This window comes from Platichthys flesus, chromosome 5, assembly GCF_949316205.1.
Source record: "Platichthys flesus chromosome 5, fPlaFle2.1, whole genome shotgun sequence".
Lineage (NCBI taxonomy): Eukaryota > Metazoa > Chordata > Actinopteri > Pleuronectiformes > Pleuronectidae > Platichthys > Platichthys flesus.
This window is the reverse complement of record NC_084949.1, coordinates 27,034,635-27,055,681: the sequence shown is the minus strand read 5'-3', so window position 1 is coordinate 27,055,681 and position 21,047 is coordinate 27,034,635. Positions and strand designations below refer to the sequence as shown.

The 21,047-nt window shown below is 45.3% G+C and overlaps 1 protein-coding gene across 1 annotated transcript in view; it reads right to left on the bottom strand.

Moving 5' to 3' along the window:
* lcor (ligand dependent nuclear receptor corepressor) overlaps positions 1–21,047 on the bottom strand; it is a 55,363-nt gene that overhangs the window by 21,932 nt on the left and 12,384 nt on the right. The window contains exon 2 of the mRNA XM_062388279.1: positions 14–79. Coding sequence (XP_062244263.1) covers positions 14–79 — 66 coding nt within the window. The remainder of the gene's footprint in view (positions 1–13; positions 80–21,047) is intronic.

The following is a 21,047-nucleotide window of genomic DNA, read 5'->3' as shown; positions in this document are numbered from 1 at the left end:
AGAGCTTGTTTACCTTGGAACAGGGTGATATCTTTGACTAGTCCCGGCCCAAACAAGCCTTCCAAGATGCTTTCAAAGCCTGAGAAACAGAGAAGAGACGTGATATTAACGCACTGTGACGTGTTTAACATCACAACAACACACGTGACAACAAGATAAATACCACACAAAAAAAGAAACCATCACAATACAATATTTAGACATCATTTTAAAGGTTGTTTGAACCAGTGTTTCATTTTTTGAAGGGTAAGGAACATAAATGACAGTGATTGTTCCCCTCCCCCCCGTAGGACATATTTTGCTGATGCACAGCCTCCACTGTTTTCACCCAGCGGCAACACACAACAAAGATCGCCGCACAAAGCAGTTTGTCACCGCAAATCACCGGTGGACTCAGCACGCAAATAAACACGTTGTAATATCTCATGAAAGCCGACGATAAGGAAAATAAACTTTGGTTCAGACAATGGCCTCGAAGCTCGTTTCCAAACACACACAGACAATGATGTGTGCGCACAAAAATCACACACACACACACACACACACACACACACACAAACACACAGATAATAGACGAGGCCGGAGCTAATGCAAAAGGCTTTTTGGGCTCAGAACAAACAAACAGAAACACACAGAAAAATCTACAAAAGACAAGGCTGAGTGAGCAATTATAATGCACACAAACAAACACACACACACACACACACACAGACACACACATCTATACATACAGTGTGGAAGCACTTATTAGTCACTATTCACAAAGGACACTCTCTCTCTCTCTCTCTCTCACACACATACACAGACACACACACACACACAGACACACACACACACACACACAGACACACACAGACACACACAGACACACACAGCCTTGTCTTTCTTCCCGGATCTTACGGCACTGAACACTTTACCTCTGATACACCGGGCTAATGTCACTCAGTTTTTATTAACTGTAAATACCCTCGTTCTGCTGTTGCTTGGCAACCATATACAGAGAAACATAAATACATATCGCAATTTTCAACCAGACCCTCCCAACCCCCGCCCCCCCCCCTCTGCCGCCCACTGCAGCCGCTACACCCCCCACCTCACCCTCCATTAAATGGAAATGGAGGCAGACAGATAGAAACAGAGACAAAGACAAAATGTACATGTGTGTGTGTGTGTGTGTGTGTGTGTGTGTTTTTAACAGGAATAGAAAGGTTGAGTCTGCAGCGCACACACACACACACACTCACATTTCATTCACACACACACACACACACAGTTCAGGTGAAGCCACTTGTCTCAGCAGAGGGTCAATGTCTCGTGTCAAATACTTTCCATCGCAGGAATAAACCGAGTCTGTGTGGAAACGTGTTTCTGTTAAAGAGTCATGTGACCTCCTGACAGCAGCAGCTCCCACGTGCACGAGCGTGCACGTTGAAAAACCACCGAGGTTCTCCTGCTGATGGTCGGGTTTCATCTGCAGGAGAAGGATTTGACCTCTGACCTCGTGAGTTTCTGTTCGACACAGAAAAGAAACACAACGAAAAGGGAACAAGTTTCAAAATGAGTCGATATCCCACATCAGCTCAGTGTGAAGGTTTGAGTGAAAGAGCCTGTTGTTAAAGCTGTAAATGTGTACGTGTGTATGTGTTGCTGTGTGAGCATGTTTGTGAGCGTGTGCGTGTGTGTTTGTGTTTGTATTTGTGTTTGTGTAATCCCTCATTACCAACCCTTCAGTCTTATTTTGGCCGGATGCCAGAAACAAATGAAGTTGTGTCATCTGACCTATAACGTTGTGCGATGGTGTCACATCACACACACATACACACACACACACACAACATCCTCCTGTGTTTATTTTGGGGTTCATGCCCGATGGTACAAACCCACAGTGGACTACAAGCCCTTCAGATAAACCCACACTGAGCTTTAAAAGGTTCATTTTTCATATTTGGAGATTTCATTCAGTTTAGATTAAATCCATCATGGATTCTGACAGGCAGCTGATAATCTCCCTTCTTCCTCAGTTGTCCTCGCTTCTCAAATTAGTGCAGCATTGTGTATGTTGAAAACACACACACACACACACACACACACACACACACATCACAAAGTTCCCTTAAACCTGCACATGCAAAATTCATGCGGCCTACAAAGGCGGCTTTGATAACAAAAAAACCCGAAGCTTCAAAAGAATTTTCAAAAGCTTCAATCTCTTCCTCCATCCAGCTGCCGACGTGCACAGACACAGAGCCGGGCTTTCAAGTCGGGGGGGAAATAATTAGGGTTGCAGCGTGAGAAATCAGCACTGGAAGTCAAAGTTACACAGCCCCCCCCCCCCCCCCCCCGGACCACATGATGGAGTGTTTTCATATTTTAAAGGGTCATTCCGTCACAGACGTCCTCTGGTGGACGGAGGACGTCTGTCCCGCGACGGGCTGAAGCTGTGATTGGACGGCTGGGGTCAGAGGATGCAACCGGACACATGACATGAGGCGACGTGATTGGCTGAATGAGATAACGACGACAAAAAGTCTCAGCCGAGCCACGGGCAGAAAAAAAAATCAAATGTAGGTCAGTTAGTGAACGCAACTCTGGGCCCAAAAGCGTTCACACATGACATGGTCGAGAGAGAGAGGGAGAGAGAGACCCACTAACACACACACACACACACATTATGGCATCTGGGATTCTCTCAGTGTGTTATGCAAAAAATGCACATGACTATACAGCACACACACACAAACACACACAGAGCCTTCCCCAATCTCTGAAACCTCCATTGTGTCACTTCGTTTCACTTCACAGAGTCCAGCAGCACAGCCGAGAGCAGCGTGACACAAACTTAAGAGACTCACACACACACAGACACACACAAAACACACACTATTACATGCATGACAGGAATCACAAGACATCGAGCTAATCCACATCTGCACCACGAAGGACGAACAACAAACTGTAACGCAGCCTTAAAATATGTGGTGAATATATGAATGAGGCCGAGGAGGTGCTGCCGATTTAGAATATGATTTAAATAATAAGGCAGAGGTAGATTATGTAAACACACACACACACACACAGACACACACCTGACACAGTATTTAAGCACCTGACTTCTCTCCAAACTGATTAATCTCATTTAAAGCTGAAATATTATTCATATATCTTCAGATGTGGATTCTTAAAACATGCAGAACATTAATCTGGGCATTAAAACATCAGAGGATGAAACACTCAGAGGCAGAGCTCTGACTGGGGGGGGGGGACTGACCCTTCTCATTGGATACCATCAATATGACACATGTCATGAGCCGGCCTGGTGTGGCCAGAGGCCGGTGGGAGTCGATTGTGCTCGGGGAGAAGATGGGAGTCATTAGATGTTTTTGCTTCTTCTCAGAAACGACATGAAGACGTTTCTGCTTCAGTGTGAACACGACAACGAGGAAATCTGGAAAAACACGACAAAGGAAGGAAATAAAAACTCTCAGTGCTGCAGCTCCGCTTCCTGTCGAGAGCAACTGAGCTGCTCAAAGATTCATTCAAGCTCAAATCAGAGCACACACACAGACACACACAAACGCACACACACACACACACACACAGAAGAACTCGACACTGCAGGAAGCAGAGCGATCCATCTGAGAGAGGACGGAGACGGGAGGAAGACGAGGAGACGAAGAGGAACATGGCTTTTGGCTTTCTTGTGACCGGTGGACCAGAGCTATTTATAGCCGTGCATGAGCATTCATAATTCAGCAGAGCCGAAGCCTTTAGAGGAGGGGGGGGGGCCCTCGCCCTTATCCAATCAATACCTCATTAACCTGAACAGGGGCCTGGGCTTATAGGAGAGAGGAAGTGAGACAAGGAGGTAGGAGAGAGGAGGCGAGGATCAACGAGCTCGTTCACTTCACACCTTCTGACCCGACACAGGTTCTGGTCTTTACATGAAGATCTCAGATACCCACACCATGAAGGGATCCATGTTGACTTTCAGGCTATGGTTTTTAAATGACAGTGATCTTTGTCCAGACGAGCTTTAGCTCCTTATCAAAACTAATGTTTGTCCATGTGATCCTCCTGACACGCTAATCACACATGTGATCATCATGACACGCTAATCACACATGTGATGGTTCAACCTTCATATGTGAAGTGCCTCGAGATAATGTACGTTATGATTATGACTCTACGAGTAAACTGAATTGAAAAGACTACGATCGAGGAGCAGCGATGGAGGAAGAACATGCAGGTTCTAGAGAACAAGCAGGTTCTAGAGAACAAGCAGGTTCTAGAGAACAAGCAGGTTCTAGAGAACAAGCAGGTTATAGATGAACATGCAGGTTCTAGATGAACAAGCAGGTTCTAGATGAACATGCAGGTTCTAGATGAACATGCAGGTTCTAGAGAACAAGCAGGTTATAGAGAACAAGCAGGTTCTAGAGAACATGCAGGTTCTAGAGAACAAGCAGGTTATAGAGAACATGCAGGTTCTAGAGAACAAGCAGGTTCTAGAGAACATGCAGGTTCTAGATGAACAAGCAGGTTCTAGAGAACATGCAGGTTCTAGATGAACAAGCAGGTTCTAGAGAACAAGCAGGTTCTAGATGAACATGCAGGTTCAGGTGCATGGATCAGACTGGTCTCCAGTCAGCGGATGAAAGTGGAGCCACTGGTGATGAAGCAAACAGCTGATGATCTGTTCCCTCTGACCTTTGACCTGCAGTCAACCTTCTCTCTATGTAGAAACGAGGTGTCGATTCTCTTCGGTTAATAAACACGTGAGCTGAGGTGAAGCTCGCCAGCGGCTCGGAGACGTGCATGTGTACGTCTTGTTCAATAATCACACTCATGAGAGCTCCAGGCAGCACTTCTTACACACAAACACACACAGACACACAATCTGACCAGAATCACAGGAGAGAAACTAAAGACTAGAGCTTCCTCCATTGATGCCCCAGAGTAGTGATTGAAGATATCCCTCAGTGTCGTTGATTAACTTGTTGTGTTATCCTTCATTTGAATGACGCCGCGGCCGGTGTCTCTTATCTTTATGATATTTGGACTCAAATTTCGCCCCGATTAGCTGCAGCCAATGAGACGAGGCCGCGCTCTGGAGACGGCGAGGGGCGTGTGTGGGGGGGGGGGGCGCTCAGGTTTGGAAAGACACGGGGACGACACATGACAAGTCAGCAGAGACGCTCCAACTGAAACTCACTGGAAGACAAATCTATTTATTCCACTCATGCTCCGAATGTGATTTAGGATTCGAGTCACAGGGACAGTGCGTCGAAAGTAGAGAGTAAACATATATATATAAATATATATATATATAAGTAGAGAGTATAAAGTAAAGAGAATACTGAATGTATATTCAATCCGAGTTTTGTCCTTTTTGATGCTCCATCTTTAAAAACACGATACCAAGATTTAGACATTTATTATTTCACAAATTCCAGCTGCTAACACAAGAAATGTGAACTTTAAATATAGTTTAATATAGATGAAGATCTCTAGGTTGATGTTTTTCAGGTTTTTTTTGTGATAGAATACAGGTGGATATATATTGTGGTATTTATGACAGGTGATGGAGCCATAAGGAAGTTTTTATTACGAGCAAAGAAGTTTATGAATGTGTTTAATGTGCAGAGAGGGACAATGAGAACAAAAACATCATACAACTATTTACCACCATTTGTTCGTTTCCTAGTTTGTCTTTGAAATTTGGAGAAAGTTGGGACAAGACCAGAGAACTCAGAACAATCTGGGACAGATCTGGACAAAAGGATCCGGGAAATTTCAAATCTAAAGTTTGAAACCTCGCTGCAGTTTTGTTTGTTAGTTAATTTGCTTGATTTGAGCATGAATAAAATACATCTAGCACTATTAGTATTTTGTTATTGAACATGTCTTATTCCCTGTTGTTGAAACCATCCTGTGGAAACCAATGGAAGCAGCAGCATCAGCACCGACTCCCAGTGAATCTTTATTTACCTCAGACCTTAAGTTAACCTGCTGTTGTACCAATACAACTTGTGCCACCAAGTTCAAATTCCTGGAAAGTGAGGAATCCTCTTAACAAGTGAGGGGGGGCGTTCGAGATACAAAGAGACGAGCGGGGGGGGGGGGGTTCACAAACATCAGAGCCCAGGAAACATCAACTAATCCAGGAAAAACAAACTTCAGTGGAAGCGTTGAGCCTTTTTTTGTGTGCGAGAGAACAAATACAAATATAAAAGCTTGTTTACTAAGACTCACAACCACCTCTTGTATCATGTGTGTAGTGTGTGCATGCTTGTGTTGTACATGTGCGTGTGTGTGTGTGTGTGTGTGTGTCCTGGGGAATGAGGAGGGAAATGAATAAAGCAAATATTTGCATGATTGGCCAAAGGCGTGGTGAGACACAGAGTCAAACATACTGCGAGAAACACACACACACACGGGGAAAACACACACACATGAGAACACACACCCATGAGAACACACAGCCTAAACACGGTGTGTGGATTCAATCTGACGGCTTCTCAGCAAACCAAATCCCTAATCTCATCTCTCTCTCTCTCTCTCTCTCTCTCTCTCTCTGAAGTATCCGGTGATGAGCTCAAAGGAGGCTGATGTGCGCTGGCAGCTATATCTGTGACTAACACACTACCATCGCACACACACACACACACACAACGCTTGTTAACGCAGCAGAAACACTGTAAAAGCAAAATTGGGTGTCGTCTCACAGGAAGGTGACTCAACCCATGAGCAAACAGCATTAAGCTTCAAACCGGGGACTTGGAGGTTTTATATTTTGTGCCTGGACGGAGCCGGTCACACTTTAAACATTTGAACGTGGTCATGGCTCGGGGGGGGAGAATCTAGGTCGGGCCTTCTGATTGGTTGAGTAATCACCCCCGAACATCAAGCTATGGCAGAACGGATGAGTGCGCTCCTACTGTACATGCAGCCAATGCACACAGGGCCGTTGTGTATTTATATATATATATATATATCTATATGTGCCAGGCTTATCTTTAAAAATGCAAACCAATGGTGAAGGCAAAATTTGGTTTCCCACAATGCAAAGAGCACTATGCCGGGGGGGGGGCGAGGGCGTGGCACTGCTTCCTCGTTCCTGCAGCAGAGACGTCGCAGCAGGAGGAGAGAAGAAGAAGAGAGGAGGAGGAGAAGAGGAGGAGAAGAGGAAGAATCGTCCCAATTACTAAACTAATTATCTAATTATTTCATTATGTGCTGGAGAGCAGGAAGGAGGACGATGAAGCCGCTTCCTTCCCCCCCGATCTCCGCTGCTGCCGACGACACCTGGACATCTTTCAAAGTATTACCTTTCTGCCCAGGCCCTCTGCTCAGGATCCTGCTCGTCCTGTGCAGATCAGCTTTTATTTACCCCCCCCCCCCCCCCACACCCCATCCCCCCCCGCCCCATCCTCCAGCTCCTATCCTCTCCGTTTCATGTTCTGTCTCAGAAGGAGAAGAAAGCGAGGAGGGAAGGCGGTGCGGAAATATAAAAGCACTAACGAGAAACAAATTAAAAACAATTAAAGCAGAGATGGGGGGGGTTTGTGCAAATGGAGGAGAGTGTTGGAGGGGGGGGAGGGTTTTAGAGAATGGGAGTGGTAACTGGTGGAATCTTTTATTTCCTGCCAGTTACTTATTATTTAAATATAAAGCTCCTAATGAGCAACTGCCACACTTGAATAAACACATGGCTGAACGCCGGGCTAGAAGCATCAGAACATTAAATAACAGTGAGAAGCTGCTTGACTCTCCGCCCCACTCCCTGTAAGTAAAGTTATTTAAGTTGTATTTGTGTTTGAAGTGCTGTGTCACTAACATTTAAAACATGCGTCCCCCCCCCCCCCCCCGTCACCCATGAGAAAGACTCTCTGATTTCTAAGGTTCGATACACGTTGCTCTCCACTTAATTCTAAAGCTCTTTCATTACTACAAGGTTAGAGAGAGAGAGAGAGTGAAACTAAAGAAAAGAGGCAGAACACAGAAAACGAATGTCACGCAGAGAGTCGACAATAAGACGAGATGTGAAGTGAAGTCGGTTCCCCGACGCCCGGAGAGACGGGGAACAGTTCTCTTGCTCGTCGACCTTCAAGACCTTTAAATTCTTTTCAGGGCAGAAAAGAACAAATTATGCATACGTGGAAAGAAACACGCGTCTAAAATATTCGCTCGCGAGGGGGGGGGGGGGGGGGGGGGAGAAAAGGGTTTTAAACTGTCACTGAGACGGAGACCTTGCCTCATAGAGACACACAATGGCCTCCAACGAGCACTCAAGACCTCATTTCTAAAGGGGACACATTTCAGATTCACGGGAAACTGAAGCCTTTCAAATTGAAGAGGAGGACACAAGGCAATCTCTCCGACCTTGAAGATCTCTCTCTTTATATCTCTTTTTGGTCGGCATCAGCCCCCCCCGCCCCCCCAGGGATGCCGATGAAACACCAGCCCACCACACAAACAAGGTTTTGGGCTCAGCTGACGGATGGAGTGATGGAACCGTCTGCAGATAAAGAAATGGATTCTGCGTCTGCACAGAAAGATGGACAAGAAAAGACGTGTCAGCTCAGCGTCTTCAGAGCTCTCACTTAGATTTTTGACTTAAGCTGCTTTCAGACGTGCACTGAACTCCAGATAATCTCCTGACACCCTCAGCAGGAGATTCTTCGAAAGAGAGAAACTCGAAGGGACAAAACAGAAAGAGCAGAAACATCTCAGGAAGGAGACGTCAAATCAGAAAGACAACGAGACGTCATCTGTCTCTGCAGAGGATTTAATCTGTGTGAGTTCACGTCTGCAAACGGATTCAGAGTGTGTGGATTAGAAGTGTTACCTCCACCTTCCTCCACCTCCTCCACCTTCCTCCACCTTCCTCCACCTGCCTCCACCTGCCTCGCACACACACAGCTCATTAAGGTTTCCAGGTTTCCCTTCTGGCAGCTGGAATCTGAAATATTAGCTTCTGGCTTTGACACCCAATCCTCCGCCATTTAAACCTCCTCTGGTCTTGTGACATGTTAATGGTCATGTGATGTGTGTGTGTGTTTCCAGATGGAGATTAGTTCTGATACGGGGCTGGAACTCAGATCCGTGGGGTTTGATCCACAGCCTGGTGAACCCTGGTTATCAAAGCAGCGCCGGGGTAGAGTTCTGGTTTTGGTGGCAGCGAGTCAACAATCACACGTTGAATCTCCTCGTTAGCGTCAAAGAGCCGTGAAGCCGACGCCTTTGTCCACCTCGTTATCCCTCTGCCCAGACCCCCCCCCCCCCCGGTAATTACTACAGAGCTCTCTGCAAAGCAAGGTGAGCGTCTGATGATGGAAACGAGCAGTTTTTAAGAGAGAGAAGAAGAAGAAGAATAATGGCTCCGGTGCTTAGCAAAGAAAAAAAACATCCGCCACAAACGAGGCGTTCAGGAGCATCCGGGCTCGGACGGAAAGAAACCGACTTCTAATCTCGTTATTGGCTCTGCAGCGTTTAACCTCAGCATCATTAAGAGCCAATCAGCAGATCTGAGTGAGGAAGAGTCACCGAGCTGCAGACATCACAGGATCTGCATCTCAGCCGTGAGGAACCAGCACAACCACAAGGAGTCCATCACTAACCAGGGCGATCTCTTTCACCCACTGGTTTAAGCTTCCTGTTCCCAGCATCGCTTCCGGCACCATACTGGTTTAAAGGGAACCAGAATATTTGGAGGATTAGGGGGAGGAGCCTGACTGAGAGCCCGAGGACACTGCACGAACACCTACACCTGCTCCCATTGGGTGAAACTAGCTGCCAATCACACTGTGGTATCCAACCCTCCCCCCCCCCCCATTCATCTGGTGCTTTCTGGTCTATTCAACTCTAATTGAATCATAACGTACTAAATGAACATCATCTGTATTGAACTGTTTCTCTGAAAACCAGTGTCAGGTCCTGACCCTCCTCGGAGATGATCTGGTTTGGAGTCACAGAGACAGAACTGGATCGGACGGGATCGGTGGTGTGACCATGCTAGAGGTCAGAGGTCGTCCTCTGGATGTCACAGGTTTGATTCTGTGGAGCCCGAGACACGAGGACAAGCTTTTCTTTAGGGCCGACATGATTATTTTTATTATTATTCATCTGTTTATTAACGTCAGAACACAGGAGAGAATGTTTCCCTCACATCAGACGTCAAAGGTTTGAATCAGGTTGAATTTTCCCAACTCGCAGTTTGAACCGGCCATGTTCTGGTCACATGACTGACGTCTCACAGGCCTGAGCCGAGCCGAGCACAGACGGCAGCACAGACGGCAGCACAGACACCGTCAGGCGAGGTGATGAAGAGGAGGCCGACTGGCTCCTGCACAATCTGGAAAACATCCCAGTGTCTCTTCACAGATCTGGAGCCGAAGCAAGAAAAAATTAAGAGGCTTCTTCTCTTGAAAGAAGGGGGGGGGGGGGTGACACATTTGGACGGATTTCAGGCTTTTTCCCATAATTTTAAAAAGTAGCTTCGTGAAGTTTAGAGTAAACAGACGCCTCAGTGCTGGAAGCAGCTCAGAACAAACCCCCAGTGAGGAGAAGTGGAAGACAGGTCACCACTGGTCCCACAGCAGAACCAGCTCTTCCACGAACTGGGACCACTCTTCAGATTTCTGTCATTTCATGTTTTCCTGTTCACAGAAGTTCGATTCCCAGATTCCTCACAGAGCACTGCACCGTGTCACACTGCAGCTCAACAGCTTCACAGATTTTGATAAGTTGGGATGTTCACACTGAAAAGTTCAAACACACACGCACACACACAGCAGCTATTTAATGAGATTCAATGACTCACTGTGCAGACACACATGCAACTGAGTACTGATGCACCGCTACAGCTCACAAGCCTGACACACACTCACACACACACACACACTCACACAGACACACACTCACACACGTGCTTCAAACACCCTATTTGTTTTGATTTGTGCAGCAGAAGCATCAGGCTGTGTTACTGTGGCCAACAATCTCCTCTGGTCTCCACTTGACCTACATCTCATCTGAATTAGAAGTCCAGAGAGGGAGGGGGGGGGGGGGGGGGGGGGGGGGCGAGGGGCGAGGGGTGAGGAAAAGGGCGAGCGAGAGAGAGACAGATTTGGAGTGACATCATGCTTAGTGAACTGCTGAGCTACTGGAAAGCAGAAAATCCAATTTGTGCAGGCAGGACCTCGGCCACCTAACACACCGAGGGGGCTTTTCAGCTCCGACCCCCCCCCCCCCCCCCCCCCCCGTCCAAACACAGCAGTGGAGGAGGTGGGGTGGATTTTTTTTTTTAAGCTTTTAATGCCAGTGATTAAAGCCGGAGGCGAGTTCGAGGTTCTCGGCTAAGCATCGAATAAAAGTGTTTCTCCTTCCACAGCCGAGAGGACAGATGTGTCCGACCTCCTCTTCCTCCACAGCAGCTTCCGCTCCTCTTCCTCCACAGCAGCTTCCACTCCTCTTCCTCCACAGCAGCTTCCACTCCTCTTCCTCCACAGCAGCTTCCGCTCCTCTTCCTCCACAGCAGCTTCCACTCCTCTTCCTCCACAGCAGCTTCCGCTCCTCTTCCTCCACAGCAGCTTCCGCTCCTCTTCCTCCACAGCAGCTTCCACTCCTCTTCCTCCACAGCAGCTTCCACTCCTCTTCCTCCACAGCAGCTTCCACTCCTCTTCCTCCACAGCAGCTTCTACTCCTCTTCCTCCAAACACTATTTAACAATTTACAACTGAAGTCCCCAAATCTTAAAAGATGACGTGAAAGACTCCAGAAGTTTGAGATCAGACTCCAAACTTCAGTTTTTCGACTCGAATTTATTTAAACGCACAAAACCAACTGCTCAGACCCTGACAGTGAAGCGGCTGCAGGACGCGTGTTTGCAGGAGTCAATTAGGAAATGAATTGATTCATCTGCAACTATTTTGACGATCAAATAACTGTTACGGTCATTTTAAAGCAGAATATGACAAAGACTCCCTGATTCCAGCTTCTCTGGAGTCAGACTTTTCAGCTCGTCTGTGTCTACAACCCTCCGTCGTGATTTCAGAGTGTTCAACAAGAAAACAACTTACTAGAATTTTAAATCTCAGAGTCTTAAAATGTTGTTTCTCCTCTTTTCCTCGACCGTGTAACAAAACTACAAAACGACAGCAGCAAGAAACCAATGAACTTTGATGCAAACTGTGAAGCCTGAGCACAGCAACTGAGGATGTGAGTGGGTTTGTGTCGTCTCAATCAATCAAATTGTAATTGTATAGCCCATATTCACAAATCACAATTTGTCTCATATAGGGCTTTAACATGGTGAGACATCCTCTGTCCTTCACCCTCAGCAAGAGTCAGGACAAACTACTAAAAACCCTTTTAACAGGTACAAATACACAGAAACCTCAGAGCCACATGTGAGGAGTGTAGGAAAACATCATCAAGATACAGGTTTTAGTAGAATTGATGAGGGTAGACATTTTGAAGGATAACTTCAATACTATATGTCAAGCAGTCCAGCTGCAATCATAGTCTAGGTCTCCTCTCATCAAACGACAACATGACTTGTATTTCAAATGAGTAAAAGGAAGTTCAACGAGGAGAGAGGGTTTTAAATGTAAATGAAATGAAATGTGCAGGAAGCAGTCACACAACAACAAACCTCTTATAGACGATACGACTTTCACTGTATCACAACTTCCTGTTCTCCAAACTATATAAAACTAACCCTAACAACTGAACTAAGGAAACAAATCCACGTGCAGAGCTGTCATTTATTTAAACTGCTCTCCACCTCCTCTGTCTTGTTTGTTTCAGTTGTGTTGGCGTCTGGAGAAGCCGCTCGAGTTCTCGGCCGTGAGGAGTTCACTCGTTGCGACGGCCAATCAAAACGCTCCGATCCAGAGCTGTCCACGGTGAATTCCACAACTTGGTGGCAAGTTAAAAACCATGTCGCGTGAACTGTGCATCAAACACCAGTCGGACATTTTAAGATTCCCTCTCACGCTCCACTGTCAGGACGGGGGCGGGGCCTCTCAGCCGTCTCTGTCCTCCTCTTCCTCCCTCCTTCATCGAGTAGTGATTCATCATGGAGTGAACATCTACACCTCTACTCCTCCTTCTTTCTTATTTAACTCTAACGGGTTTGAGGAGGTTTATCTCGAGCTGCGTTTAAACGCTGAGGGGCCCCCCCGCTCCACTCCTCTCCTCTTGACCCGCTGGGGCACGTGGGTAAATTCCTTATGAGATTTAAATGTTGGATGAGACAAAAGAAAGACACACACACACACACTCATTGTGGAGCCATGTTTACAGAGTGTGTGGGTTAAAGAGAGAAGATGGAGACACTAACGTTCTCTCGTTCCTTTTTCAATCCTCTCGTATTTTATCTTCTCAGTTTTTACTGTCTTCACCTCCTCCTCCTCTACTTCTCTTTTTATTCCTTCTCTCTTTACGTCTCCTCTTCCTTTGAATCCTCCTCTGGCTCATTATTCATTTTTCTACATTCCCCTCTTTATTTCTTCCTGTTCATTTTTCTTTAATTACTTTCCTGCCGCTCGGTTTCCATCCTCGAACACCTCCACGTCTCTCCTCCTCTTCAGCCTCTTAAAGCTCCTCCTCTTCTACCCCCCCCCCACCCCCGCCGGGATCCTGATGTATGGTTTTTAGTTCATGTTTCATTTCTTCACTCGTTCTGTAAAACAATCTCGGTTGTTTTATTCCCTCATTGAATCATTTATCTCATTGTGTTTGCTCTTTGTCTCTTGACATCTATTTCTCTGGATGTCTCCGGTGTCTCCTTGTTCCTGTCGCCCCCCCCCCCCCCCCCCCCCCCGGCGTCCACAGGAGACGAGTTCTGCCTCCAACAGCCTCATCTGTGAAACCTCGTCCACGCACTGTCGGACTCATTTTCAGTTTTTCATCTACCGCTGCTTGAAACAGGAGGTTTTCTCTGAATCAGACACAAAGTCTACGGATCTGAAAACATACTTTTCATTCTGGGTATTTCAACAACATCTGCACATGACAAGAAAACTCAGATTAAAGTGCAGAGATGATGAAGACGTGTTCATATAGAAGACGAGTAGAAGTGACTGTCACTCAACGGAGAAAAGCTTCAGTGCTTTGCTGGAACGCAGAGCCGGTTTAAAGCGTCAGAGTTTCATATCTCAGGTTTAATATCAGAAAGGAAGAGGGCGTCTTATTTCTTTAAAAAGAAACAAAGGATCTGATGGAGCCGCGAGAGAGAGAGAGAGAAAGAGAGGGAAAGAGAGAAGAGAGAGAGAGGAGCCCTCCTGCTGTGCAGCTCCATCCGTCTCCTCCCCCTCTTACTATAAACACACAGTGGAGGCTTTTACTGGGGCCTCCTGCTGACTGGCTGATTGACTAACTCTATATTTATGTATGCATGTGTGTGTGCAGCGGTGCAGGATACGTGCACTAACTGAGAGCCAGTGATCCACGTGCCTCCACCGAGCAACACCGATACGAGTGACGCCCGCAGGAGACGTGATGATGTTAAAACCCTGAACCACACACAGACACACACACAGTAACACACACAGACACACACAGACACACACTCTCGTTCGCCCCTGGCTAAGCTAATGCTACGCTCCTGTAGATAAAGTGCAGACCGTCACCGGCCGCTAATTGAGCCGCCGCCAATCAGGCAAGGTACAAGAATCCACTGGAGAGGGGGGTGGGGGGGGGGGGGGGGGGGGGCTGTGCGACACATGCCCCGCCCCTCCCCCTAAACAGCCAATCATCTGCCAAGCAGGAAGACAAAGCACGCTAATTGTGTGGTTTCACAGTCGGAGTTCACGATCACAGACTCTTTTTAAAGATGGACGACGTGACGGCTCTTCACAGTGAAGCGTCTTGATCGCCCCCTGGTGGCTGGCTGCGCTACAGGTCGTAAACACCACCTCCTCCATGTTAGCAGATGGGACATTTCCTCTCGGGATCAATCCTGTATCAAACACTCACTATCAGAAGTTTACCTGAACTATGTTTTTTCTGCCGTATTAAAGTTTAATTCGATTATTTAACGATAATTATTCAACTCCTTGTGAAACAGTAGTTTGATGTTCTGGGTTCAACGACCTCTGACCTCTGACTCCACTCGACTAGAAAGAATTAAATCCGCTCTGATTTAAACTCAATGTACCCACAAGTACATTCTTCAAAACAAAACTCAATCTGATTTGATTTACTCAGTGTCTTTATTCATTATTACTCAATTGGTGGAATCATGTGAGCTGAGAAGTGAATAACACGGATTCAACCTGTAAATAAAGAAAAGTCCAGGAAATGAATCCACCTAAAACTGGATTTCATTCATTCAATTATAATAAAACAATTACTGAAAAGAACTTTAAATATATTTTTTATCTAACGCTCGACCAATAAGAGTCTTTCACAGACAGATTAGTGTCGGCCTCTGTTTGCTGATATGAACATTTTATTTTATAGATCAAATGATGAAGAGAAAATTTGCCTCTGTTTATATTTGACATAACCAATTTGGGGATTTTCATATTAAAAACATTTTTTTTTCATATAGATTGGATCCTTGTTTATTTCATTTAACCTTTTATTCTAGTATTTTTATATCTATTTTATTTGTGCTTGAACTAGTTTTAAAGGTTATGTTTTCAGAGGGGTTTCTTTTAATTTAGTCTCTAATATATTTGGATGTATTCAAGTGTTTTTATTTATTTATAGTTATTTATAATCAGGTTTATTTAAATACAAACGTCAATAAAAAAAAATCCAGAATATTGACATCTACCCCCAAAAATCCATATTAAGAATATAACACAACAATTTACATAAATCAATTATATTATTTGTATTTGACGAAAAAAGACACACAACCTGAAATTGGGCGACTTTGATCAGCAAACTGATCAATTGGTCCAGCTAATATATGTATAAATATATATATATATATATACCATTTAATACACACACACATATATATAGATATGGAATAAAAGGAGAATAAGTGATCCTGTAACATCCAGATTCTGAACAACAGCAGCCAGATGTGAGGACGGCTTGAATCTGGGTGAGCTAACGAGGTCAGGAGGCCCACAGCTGATGGAACAATGACATATTTTTGGACTTATGGTGTGTGTGAGTGTGTGTGTGCAATCTATATGTGTGTGTGGGGTGATGGAAGGGGGGGGGGGGCTTCCTGTTATCATATGATTTGCACAAGAAGTTGTGCTGCTTGTGTTTTGACGGACAAAGGAAGCGATTCACAGACAGCAGGACTCAACATATGGGAAATATGTAGAAAATCCCCTAAAAACAAACACACACACACAAAGATGATTGTGTGGTTATAATTGGGAGCTGGCTAATGTCGCTGTGACCTCTTTTTACAAACCGTGTCTGAACCTTGTTCCTCTGGCTTTGTCTTTATGCTGATTTCTTCACATGGACGTTTTAGTCTCGGCTGTGAAGACGACAACTCAACACAACGTCCCAGTTAATGAGAAGGAGTTAACTATTTGTTACTTTGTCGTTAGCAAGCTGCAGGCGAGAGAAACACACGCTCAACACATCATGAACGTTCAGCACAACCGCGCCAGGCTGTGGAAACACAAACACTTTGTGCTGGTACCACTTGAATGGTTGTGTAACCCTCTTTTCTCAGCGGGTTCTCTGGACAACAACAGGATACAACTCCTCTTCACGTCTTTAATCTTCTTCAGTCCACCGTCCAGTCGATACCGACCAATCACGAGTCAGTCTCAGCTGTCAATCTTAACGCTTCACTCCGTTATTTTCTATCATCAAATAACTTGAAACCAAACTGATCAGAAATAGAAACACTTGAAGAAACATCAGTGTGATAAGAACCTTTAAGAACTGTTTATCTAATGTCTGCTTTGTTGTTCTTGATTTGGTCTTTGTCCCGTCTGCCACCAGGGGGCGACCCAGAGGATTTGGCTTCACTTTTAGGAGCACACTGGTCATCCTGTTGTCGCACAATTGGGCATACAACTAACAAACACTAGAGAAATTATCCAGATCCCTTCAGCTACACAAACTGGGAACATCCGTGACTTTACTTCCAAACACTCAACTTTCCCTTCACCCCCCCGACCTTGACCGAACTGAACCGAACCTGAATTCATTTTCTTCCGAGACATCGAGTGGACGCACAACTTAAAAGCACAAATCCTCCGGCTGACACGGCGTAAAAACTGTGAATTAGTGTTTGGCCGTTTTCACGGTTTAAATGCGGAGCGAGGGAAATGGTGTTTTTGTGCGTTTGTGCGTCACATGGTCGACATCAGCACGCAGAACAAAAGCGTCAAACTGCTCCCGGGACACACGGACGTCCATGTGTCTTCAGGACTGATGCACAATTAAAGCTGTAAAGTCATTAGCTGCTGATTCCTGTGGAGAGCGTGAGGTATGAGGGGAAGGAGCCTTCAGAACAACATCAGCTTCTCAATATGAACTCGTCTCTTTTCCATTTGTCTCTTTGTTTGTTCTCATGTTTTCAACGTTGATAGATATTTGGATTTACAATTTTTTAACGTTGAACATTAAGAATCTATTCAGGATTGTTTTTATAACAGACAACAGCTCAGAGTTTTATCCGATTGATTTTTAACTCTTTTATTTTATCTACTTTTTCATCTCAAATTGGATTTTTCCACCTCATACTTTATGTCGCAGAATCTTATTGAAAAAAAACTGGCAGCAGTTTTTATTTTTTCTCTGAGGCTCAGGAAACTCACCTGTACTGCCAACACACACACACACACATACACACACATATACACGAACACACACACACACACACTGAGTGGCATTAAAGTAGCTGCCAATGTTGAGAGCTTCTGATCTGAAGCCATTTTGGAGCTGAGGCTAAGTGCTGCAGTGATTTTAATAGGGGAGACCATGTGACACACACACACACACACACACACACACACACGACCATATGGCTGCTTTTAAGTCGTCTTACTTCACCCACACACACACACACGTTGGTCTTTCTATAGGCGTGAGGACACAATGCATTCCTTATACATTAACTTTCACAAATGATTGTTTAACTACAATAGGTTCATAAACATCATTCTAACCGGAACACATACATATACACACACACACACACACACTGCCCAACCAGAGCAGAGAAGGAAATATCTACAGTACATGTACATGTGCACAATGGACACACACACACACTGTGTCTACTGTACCTTTAACAACTGGTCATAAATATTTCCCTTTTTGCAAATCAAAGGTCTGATGTTCTCTCTTATCAAAGTTTTTTCCTGTGTGTTTGTGTGTGTGTGTGTGTGTGTGTGTGTGTGTGTGTGTGTGTGTCTGAGTAAGAGAGGGGAGGGGGGGGGCTCCTGAGTTCAATATTGACACAGCAGCAGTGGAGCCTTTTCAAATAAATATTAAATAATATCACCAATACGGAGGAACGAGCTCCGCCTCCAGCACACACACAAACACACAAACAAGCACACACACACACACACACACACACACACAGGACGTGGCCCCTCTCGGTGAGTTTACAGCCGTGACCGTCCTTGAACCGTTCCCTAAACCAGCTCCTGCCCAATTCGTCCTCCCAGTCCGAAGGTGGGACGGTCCAAAGAGCCGAGACACACCTTAGTTCACAAAATGTTCTCGACTCATTAACCACAACAAAAACTGAAACACTGATGAACACACAACCCTCTCAGGTCGCTGCTGCACAAACTGTGCAACACAACCGGGGTTTATTCTCTGAAGTTCCTTTTTCCTCATTTAGTAAATATCTGAAGATGTTTCAAAATAAAATGCAAAACCAGTTTGCCACTTAAAATAAATCATTATTACCAGAAACCATTAGAACCAACAACTTTGAGAAAACAATCATCTGCTGGTCACGTTCACCAACCAGTGAATGTTTGTCTCTGTGGTGGCAGAATTTAACAAGAGTCACTATTATTGTTTATGTTTGTATGAATTATTGAATTGTGGCCGTAAATGTGTTTTCTTCCACGGAGCCGTCGGGTTGAAGCCTCCGGTTTGAAACTTAATATAAAAGTGAGAAGTTGAGTCATTTTCTCATCGACTTCTATAGAAACTACCGGTGGAGTCGCCCCCTGCTGGTCACTAGAGAGAAGACAGGTTCCAGGCACCTCCTCCTTGGCTTGGAGGTGGAGAGTTTAAATGTGAAGCAGCGTTAAGAGGGAATCTCCCCAAACTGATAAACCGAGAAGATCCAGCAAATTAACGAGGCCAAAAACAGATCCGAAGAAAATAAGCAGTTACAGATAATCTGACGTTGACACAATAAAACTCCAGTATTTTCTGTGGCCGTGGTTTTAATGACATTTATTCAGTTGTGCTGTATCGGACGAGTTGTGGTCACGATGCCCGTCTCCGTGTTGTGAGTGATTTGTTTGATAGGATTCACACGAGCTGGTCCTTGTGGTTCTGATCTCTCACACTGATTTACACAGGCCTCGGAGCACAGGGCTCTTATTGTTGCGGCAGCGCTGGACGACCAAACGTCCAAACTGCGATGGAAATGAGCCGTGAACAAACGGGTTTCACGCAACTTTCTGAAATAAGGAAGCAAAATAACGAGAGATTAGAAGCACGTCTGTGGCTTCACACGGTCCAGGCAGCAAAGGACTTTTCTTTTTTATGTGAAGAAATGAATACACATACCCAATTTGTGATATTGAATTAATCGAGTGTCAGACTGGGTAATGTGATTACATGGCCAGAAGTATGTGGACACCCCCGTCCGCAGATATGTAGATTATCATAATTCAGTTTGAGGCGAGAAATCTAAATGTTTGGAAGATAAACAATCGTTTTCTTTGTTGTTTGGACATGAAGTTGTACTTTTTCAAATAGCCAGTTTCATTGGATCACTGGTTCTCTATGTTTTCCAGTATAATAACGTCAGAACTCAACTGAGTGACGTCACTTCATCGTTCACAGGTGAGGATCAAACACAAAATTACTCTTCTGCTTCTTGTGTCTACAGTGAGTAATATGTACGTGACCGTTACCTTCATTAAGCTGTATTTCTCTCACAATGTATTTGGAAGTCACAGACCGAAGGAATACGAGAAACCACGGATCAAGAAACTGATCAAGAAATAAAGACAAATCCAGAATTGATCCAAAAGCGAACATTAATAAAATCATGGAGCCGAAACAAGCTTTTCCTTCTTGGTGTCTCAGTAAATTGATTCTCTTTGGTTTCAGATTAAAAAAGCACTTTGGAAGGTTCTTGCCTTGGTCTCCAGGAAGTTGTGTGAAATTCATATTTAACCGATTAATGACGATGAACTCATTGTAGCAGGTGGAGAATTTAAGCTGCCGCACACAGAACAGAGGTTGAAGCTCAGCGATTGGACGGTTCTCACCGGGGGGCCTCTCGTGGTGGACGTCGCTCCTCAGCTTCCTGTCCGACTGAAACCAGGTAGCGTTCAATGAGCCTGGGACGTTCCAGCGTCGTGTCTACATGTCAGTTGTCAGATGATTCAGCTCTCGAGCTTCACGTCCAGTTTTTGGGACAAACTGTCAAAGTCGCCCTTCGCTGACTTTTACCTCCAGCCAAATATAGCCCCGCCCCCTTGACCAGCCGACCGCAGGCTCCTCTTCCCACTTTCACCATCTCGCTTCCTTTGATGGGAATTTGAAACCCTCTGGTTTTGACCCTGACATTCATTACGATGGGTTTCAGCTCCTCGGCGCGGCGCACAGAGCTCTCATTGTTTTGTCAGAACTGCAAAACACCAGGCGGCTGAAATCTCCAAATTGCCTGAGTCGGCCATGTTAATCAAGCGGAGAGGAAAGAGTTTCACGCAGCTTTTTGAGGAGAGCGTGCAGAATAACAACCAATCAGAGCCGCTCCTGTCACACAAACCCAAAACATCCCCGGAAGCTTCTCTGGAGCGTTGAGAATCCAATCACTTCGAAACACTTAGTGCACATGGATCACAATTTATCTCCCAGTTGGAATATTGAATGCACAGAAATTGCACTTTGATTTTCTTTGTCTC